The sequence below is a fragment of the Rhagoletis pomonella genome, unplaced genomic scaffold (genome assembly GCF_013731165.1).
Source record: "Rhagoletis pomonella isolate Grant_MI unplaced genomic scaffold, Rhpom_1.0 Rhpom_scaffold_00005, whole genome shotgun sequence".
NCBI classification, from domain to species: domain Eukaryota; kingdom Metazoa; phylum Arthropoda; class Insecta; order Diptera; family Tephritidae; genus Rhagoletis; species Rhagoletis pomonella.
Window position 1 is genome coordinate 61,619,801 of NW_023458559.1, and position 7,956 is coordinate 61,627,756.

Genomic DNA, 7,956 nt, shown 5'->3' on the forward strand with positions numbered 1-7,956 from the left:
CATCTCGCTGTGCAAGATTTGCAAGACCAAGCTCGCAGGCCAACATTCTACAAACTTAAGACGCCATATAGAAACCAAGCATAAAAGCTTTTTGAATCACTTAACGCCAAGTGTAGAGAAAAATGAACCGCCAAAGAAGAAAATTAGAATTTCATATGAAATAGATGCAGAATCATTCGAAAGTTCCTTGGTGAAAATAATAACAAAAGATGGGCAGCCATTATCACAATTAGATAGTGAAGGATTCCGAGAGATAGTGAATCCTATATTTAAGGCGCTTAATATGAATTCAATCAACTCCCATAACGTAATGGAATTGGTCAATAAACGTGTGGTAGAAATGAAAAAATTTATTAAAAAAGTCGTCGAGAAAAAATTAGTATCAATTAAAATAGATACCGCTACTCGTTTCGATAGATCAATTCTGGGTATCAATCTGCAATACTTAGAATTTAAAAATTCGAAATTAGAAATAGTTGTTAAAACTCTTGGGATGAAGACATTTCCATATCCATACACTGGAGAGCAAATTCAAGATACTGTTTTGGATACCCTTGCAGAATATGATATTCGGCTGGAACAAATTTATTGGTATTTATGTATCTATAAAATAAAACTAAGACCACTTAATTTTGCTTTTTCTTAACTATTTTTTAACTCATAGTGTGACATCTGATAACGGACGAAATATGTTGAAAGCAGTAGAAATTGTGAATCAAGATTTTTATGAAATATTTGATTGCGTAGATGAGCTGCCAGAAATACTTTTTACAAGCTCTCTTCATTCCATGCGGTGTGCAGTCTATTCACTTCAACTATGTGCAACCGATATTCACAAAGATAAGGGCATTCAAAACAATATAGAAGACATTCGCAAAGTTTGTGAACTTTTACGTAATGAGAAATATAGGTAAGTAAAATTTAGTATCTAAAAAAACGTTTACAAAAATGTATCTAAGTTCTAACAGAAATTTGTTGACTGAATGCAATAGAGCTGTCCCACCAATTGACATTGCTATAAGGTGGAATTCTACTTATGTTATGGTAAAACAACTATTAGAACTAAGGGATTTTGTAGAAGAAGAAAAAATTATAGTTAATTGGGACTGGATCCAAGAATACGTATCAGCTTTGGAACCAATTTGGGCTGCAACAATGAAGCTCCAAGAGGAACAACTTCCTCTGTGTGATCTTTTTAAAATATGGATGGAGCTTAAACTAAATTTTAGAGAAAGTCGTAACGGTGGCATCAAGCAAATTATCTATAATTCTCTGTTAAATCGAGAAAGTTTGTTGCTTAGCAATGTCTTATTGCTAAGCGCCGTTTATTTGGACCCTCGGCTAAACGTATTGTTAACGGAATCGCAAAAATCTTCGGCAAAGGCTAATTTAAAATCAACAGCTAGACAAATTTTCAACCTCAAACAGGTAACGCATGGTTTGACTTTACATATTTATTTTAAAGCGTTATTACTTCTTTAGAGTAAACCCATGCCCACAACTCAAGTGTTTACTGAAGAAGTAAGCCAGCATTGTTCTTTTATTAAGAGAGAGCCCTCCAGCGATCACGAAAGCTCATTACTCAGTGCTTATTTGGATCAAATAGCACAAGAAACAGCGGCAACAGCAACTGAAGATGACGTGTCAGATTTGACTAAAGTTTTTGTGGAAATAGACAATTTTGAAAATCTTCACAGGCGCTTACAGTTGAATGAAGACATATTTTCTTTTTATCAAAACATCCGTTTCATATCTCCCGAACTTTTTGAGTTAGCTCTTGTTGTACTTGGTGCACCTGCAACGCAAGCATCTGTCGAAAGAGCATTTTCTTCTTTAAATTTCGTTTTAAGTGAAAGTAGGAATAATTTAAATAATACAACTGTTGAAGACTTACTACTTGTAAGGCTAAATACGTAATGATTTAAAAAATACAACTTAATGAAAATCTTCCCAAGAAATGTTTTTTTTTTTTATTGTTCCATGGTGAAACTATAAATAGCTGAAGTAATAAAACGTTTTCTGGCTTTATTCTCTTGAAATTCGGCTATCTTAAAGGCAAATTTTTAAATAAGATAGCGTCAAATCATTCTCCTCGCTCTACTACTACACCTAGTATAATTTCACCATGATATTGTTCAACAAATATGATTTACACTTGTACACACATATATACATGCATATGTATGTTGAAAAATAATTACATGAAAAAGAAAATTTTGGAAAAAATTTCGCTTACGTTATTTTGGCGGTTAGGGCTCGATATCTAGAGAGAAGTAGAATTCTCCTTTCTGTTTTGCCGGAGAAAGAAAAAACAAAATTGTGTCTTTAGCAACGTGTGTATGTGATCATCATTATTTTCAGCACACCCATTCCGACGTAATAAGCAAAATCGGCCGTAAAGGAAAGCCAATCCCCCCATTTTACTTTATTTAATTTTAGTTATTTTTAATTACAACGCTTTTTTATTACCTTAGCTCGGGATGTAACTATGTAATCTTGATGCGCCTAAAAGATGCAGCGATTTCTGTTCTCAAGTTACATACGTGATGACAGTACGAATGGCAATTATAATAGGGAGGTTTTAGTTTTTTAAAGTATAAGTTTATTTATTTTTGTTATATTTGTTAAGAATTTGGGCCCTATTATGTATGGCGACGGAGGTTAGTTGCTGGTTTAGTAGCCATGGCTACCAGTATCGTAATTTGTATTATAAATAGCGATTAGTCTCAGTATACAGAAAAGCGTACAAAACATCCGAATTACCGAATTAAAATTCTTTTCAGTTTGACAGTTTGACGACCATTGCAGTATCTCATAATCGCCGTTTTCCGGTAGGTGTCGCTCATTATTCCACATTGGTCGTTGTCAAAATCAGCTGTCGAATGTTATCACAGCTGCTGAATGTTATTCAATTCTCACGCATTAATTTTGGAAAAATATACTTACTGGTTCCCGCATAAAGTAAAGAAAATAAACCATTCTTAGCAAAATGCTGCGACAATGCGTTCCCAAGTCGCCAGTGCGCGTGGTAAGTCAATTAAATTAAATATATGAATATATTGCAATCTAATAACCTTTCGATTTTATCACATGCAGCACACTAGCGCTTGTGGTGCATTACGAAGTGCGGCGACGAACGCCACGGCCCCAGCATCCAAAGACAAGATTGAAGAAATACGTGAGCGTTTAACCAAAGGACCAAATTTCCAAGATTTCGTACAAAATCCGGAATATACACGTGAGGAGTGGACTGATTATGAGGGCAAATTGCGGCGAGAGAAAGGAGAAAATGAACGACTACGCCTGCCACCTTGGCTAAAGACCACCATACCCATGGGCAAAAACTTTGCAAAAATTAAAACACAGTTGCGTGAATTGAAATTGGCCACGGTGTGCGAGGAGGCACGCTGTCCCAATATAGGCGAATGTTGGGGAGGTGGTGAACATGGCACCCAGACAGCCACTATTATGGTAAGGAAGAGTGTGAGGTATATTCAGGCAGGCTCTGCAATTCATTTCCGAGTGAATTTCAAAACCCATTCAATTTGGATTCAAAATCATTTTGTGTGAAATTCACTCGGAAGTGAATTGCAGAGCCTGCCTGATTAGCATATATGTATCTATTCTACGTTTATGTGATTTTTTGTGAACTTAGCTGATAACCTTTAACAGCTTTCATACGTTTTATTTTATTCACACGATTTGTTTACATGCCGCTTATCTTTTATTTTGTCACAGCTGATGGGCGACACTTGTACTCGTGGTTGTCGTTTCTGCTCTGTCAAAACTGCCCGAAAGCCACCAGCACTGGATCCCGCTGAGCCAGTAAACACAGCCAAGGCGATTGCCTCCTGGGGTTTAGATTACATTGTGCTGACTTCAGTAGATCGAGATGGTATTTTAACTAGCTATGAAGTATAAGTAAATACACTTTGCTAACTTTGAATGTTTTTGTTTCCAGATTTACCAGATGGTGGTTCAAATCACATCGCAGAAACTGTGCGTGAAATTAAAGAGCGGTAATGTCTATACTTTGTAATATTGATAAAATGCACCCACTACATTTCTTACATTGTCTTCGCAGAAATCCAAACATCTTCGTTGAGTGTCTGGTGCCTGATTTTCGTGGCGATACGAAGTGCGTCGAAACCATAGCCAATAGTGGACTAGATGTTTATGCGCACAATATAGAAACTGTTGAGAAGTTAACACCATTTGTGCGTGATCGACGCGCTCACTACCGCCAGACGTTGACTGTGTTGCGGGAAGCGAAGCAATTCAATCCTAAACTCGTTACAAAGAGCTCCATAATGCTGGGTTTGGGTGAGACAGACGCTGAGGTTGAACAAACTATGCTAGATTTGCGTGAAGCTGGTGTGGAGTGCCTCACCTTGGGTCAATATATGCAACCGACAAATAAGCATTTGAAAGTTATTGAATATGTGACACCTGAAAAATTCAAGCATTGGGAGAAGCGTGGAAATGAATTAGGTTTCTTGTACACCGCGAGCGGACCACTAGTACGTAGCTCATACAAGGCAGGCGAATTTTTCATTACAAGCATCTTGAAGAGTCGACAAGAACAAACAGAGAAGGTGGTCGAAGCTGAGGAAACGAAGGGAAATTAAATATAAATTGGAAAAAATATACCTACTGATAGTATATGGATAGGATGGGCGCATTTTAAAAGCCAGCAAGGAACGTTGCATGACCCTGAGGAACTAGTTGAGACGAGTTGGATAGAGTGGGAATTATTAGATTTGCATTATTAATAACGCTAACAAAATCTTTGTGCACTGTCTGTAGTAAGAAAATACCATATACATAAGGTTTGTATAGTAACTTCTACAGTAAAACATTGCAGCCAGAGCGTTAAAGCAAAATAGAGCGTAAAATTTACAAGAAGAGAGAACTAGCAGAAAAAGTTACTGAACGCAAAACTAGTAAAAACTTGCAAGTGAATAGTTGTTGCACCCTTTTGATATTCTGCTGTAAACATTTTACTTTTTATAAATCAGTTTTAAACTCTTTGCTTTTCACAGAAGCACTTACACAGTCTAGTACATCATTAATATTTTGATTTCCACTCATTTTACTTTTGTTTGTGCTAAACCAAATCAACAAATGGCGGCTTTTGACATTTATTCTTCTTCTTCTTCTGCTAGCTAATTTCTGCTAGTAAAAATTTCACTAGCAAGAATTTGTAGCTCTCCCGTGTTATTACGCTCTCAATTCAGGGCTCTCTTGCAAATTTTTTGGGTTATCATACACTTTTCCAGTAAAAATTTGCAGGTTCCAGTACAAATTAGTACTGACTATTGGTTACTATACAAACCTATACTTACATATTATCTTAGATTAAAACTTATAATTATTTAAAAGTGATATGTAGATTGGCATATGTATGTACACCTATTCGATAACATATAGTAAAATTTGTTACGCTTGTTTGAAAATCGTATAAAATTACTTGCATAAAATTAAATTCCATCTAGTTAACAAAACACAGGTGAAGCTAACAAAGCTGTTAATGGCTTTACTAGGCTTTGCAATTAAGTTGTGACTGTAATTTACTTATTGCAGCTATATTTACAACAGCTCTCCCTATCATTTGAAGCACAAGAAAATGTGCATTTACAGCTCCCGCCGTATAATCATATTAAAGACAAGCAAAGTGTATAACCAATGTTATAAAAGTACATTAACATGGGTATTTGCGGTCACCCATCCGCTAAAAACGTCGAGTAAATGCATTTAGGAAGTTCAAGTTCATGCAGCAACAACTATAAAAAAAACAATCGCAAAAGCTATTGACTACAAAATTCTATTTTCGCTCTTCTGAGAGAAGATGAGAAAGTTGATGGTTACTACGGAAGCTAACCATCTCGGTCCATCTCAACAAGTGGCCAACTTTACAATAACAATCAAGGCTACACAGCGGTGTGTCAACGTCAGCTAAAGTAAACAAAGTTTCAGTTTACAACGCCGCCCTCTTACACCGCCAACCACTTATGTGCGACCACTGTTGCACCTGATAATGGATTTTTCGCGCATGCGCCGCAAATAAAATCATTTAATCGCATTTTGCTTCGATAACAAATTTCACACTGACATTTAAGAGTCAATTGTCAGTTGTGAAAATCGCAACAGCGCTAGTGCGCATTGCTTGCAACGAGAAGTGTTAAATTGTCTTTTAATTGTGCAAAAAAATATACGATTAATAAATAAATTACAAAAATTGATTTGAAAGTGAAAATTTTATGCTCCTTTATCAAAAATCGGCAAACAAGTTCAAAAGAGCCTAAAGATATGCAACGTTTGCGTGGCATATGCTAAGTAGTGACGTCGCACTTTTGCATAACGCGTAGGCGTTGCGCGGCTTAGTGTAGAAAAACTAAATATAAATATAATTCCTTTAGTTTGTGCGAAGAAATTTAGTCGACATCGTTAAGCGCGTTCCAATCTGGTGCCTGTGCAGTTATTATGCCAAGTACGCGTCGCATTATACTCGGTCACGTCATGTCTGGCCTGTGCTCGAAGATGAATCGAACGAAGCCGGTGCCTGTTGATGTCATGGAGACTCCGCTGAAGCGGTGCCTCAACACCTTTGACATAACTTTGCTGGGTGGGTTGAGAAAACATACTTTCGAGTAAAGAGCAGAAAAGCGGAAGTAGATTTACAAAAATGCAATTTGAAATTTTTTAATTTCTTTGAGTTTGTATATATATTCTTCTCTGCTCCATTTTAATAAGTGTATTCCTTTTGACCCGCCTCGAAAGCCTAAAAACCGCTTTCTCAAGTAGCTTTTAAAATTTGTCTACCCTTTAAACACAAATTTTGTTCCCAGGTAAATTGAAAAACCAACGTGCAACCCTATTCCCATATTGTCATATTTACTGCGCCTAAAACACAATATAAACATTGTTTCGTCGTTATCGCGAACTCAGTAGGTCATAACAATAACAATGACAATTGTCACCATTAGCAGGCCTATTCTGCGTTGGTAACAAAAATTTTGTTACCGGTAAATTATTCTGCGCATTGGTAAATTTTGTTACCATATCATAAGCAGGTAACAAAATATTGCCCCGTGAAGTATGAAATACCAGAATTAATACAAAACTGCATAGCTGAATTGCTGAATAGATTAAGTTGTTACCAAAGTGCTTAGAATTGCGCATACAAGAAATGGTGTTATTTTTTGGTAAAAAAATGTGCCGGTGTTAAAACGTTCGGTAACAAGCAGAATAGGCCTGTAAAGCGCTTAAAATAAATTTGACAATAGTCAGCCGTTGAATTTTCTCATTGGCGTGGGAATAGGGCTGTTAAACTCGAGCTTTTTTCTTAAACTCAGAAATAAAGGCAACTCGAAACTCTTAAGGTAAATTTGGTACAAATTTAAAGATTTGAGTAAACTTTTTTAGACTTTCGTGATATTTCTGAGTTTTTTCGTCATCTCCGACTCGGTCAAACTTCTTTTATATCCTCTCTTCCCACTCCCCATATTATATTTCATACTTCAAATCATCTCTCACGAAATTCCACCTTCATCTTCTACTTTCAGGCATTGGCCACATGGTGGGCGCTGGCATTTATGTCCTCACCGGCACCGTGGCTAAGGACATGGCTGGACCCGGCATAATACTCTCCTTCATCTTGGCTAGTTTCGTCTCAATGCTGGCGGCACTCTGCTATGCGGAATTCGGCACACGCGTACCCAAAGCTGGCTCAGCTTACGTCTACACCTACATCTCGATTGGTGAGTTTTGGGCTTTCGTCATCGGTTGGAATATACTGCTGGAGCACATGTTGGGCGCCGCTTCAGTGGCACGTGCCTGGAGTGGATATGTGGACTCGATGCTTGGCGGTTGGATTGGTAATACCACGCTGGCCATAACCGGTGAGATGCATGAGCAACTATTCGCGCGCTATCCCGATGTGCTGGCCTTTTTGGT

At 37.2% G+C, this 7,956-nt stretch overlaps 2 protein-coding genes across 3 annotated transcripts in view; both read left to right on the top strand.

Moving 5' to 3' along the window:
* The first annotated feature begins 2,870 nt into the window (after positions 1-2,870).
* On the top strand, positions 2,871-5,469 carry LOC118739329 (lipoyl synthase, mitochondrial). Of its 2 annotated transcripts, XR_004993000.1 has the most exons (6): positions 2,871-3,028; positions 3,097-3,471; positions 3,739-3,895; positions 3,962-4,019; positions 4,085-4,824; positions 5,338-5,469. XR_004993000.1 is itself a non-coding variant. In XM_036470591.1 (5 exons), exons 1-5 carry the CDS (start codon positions 2,990-2,992, stop codon positions 4,626-4,628), a joined length of 1,173 nt encoding a protein of 390 aa, XP_036326484.1. In that variant the 5' UTR covers positions 2,871-2,989; the 3' UTR covers positions 4,629-4,925. The 2 variants fall into 2 exon arrangements, 1 of the variants encoding a protein (XP_036326484.1); XM_036470591.1 differs by lacking the exon at positions 5,338-5,469 and having other exon boundaries at positions 4,085-4,925.
* Positions 5,470-5,557: 88 nt separating this feature from the next.
* The window catches only part of LOC118739330 (cationic amino acid transporter 4), a 5,380-nt gene continuing 2,981 nt past the window's right edge, over positions 5,558-7,956 (top strand). The window contains exons 1-2 of the mRNA XM_036470592.1: positions 5,558-6,625; positions 7,566-7,939. Coding sequence (XP_036326485.1) covers positions 6,484-6,625; positions 7,566-7,939 — 516 coding nt within the window. The 5' untranslated portion in view covers positions 5,558-6,483. The remainder of the gene's footprint in view (positions 6,626-7,565; positions 7,940-7,956) is intronic.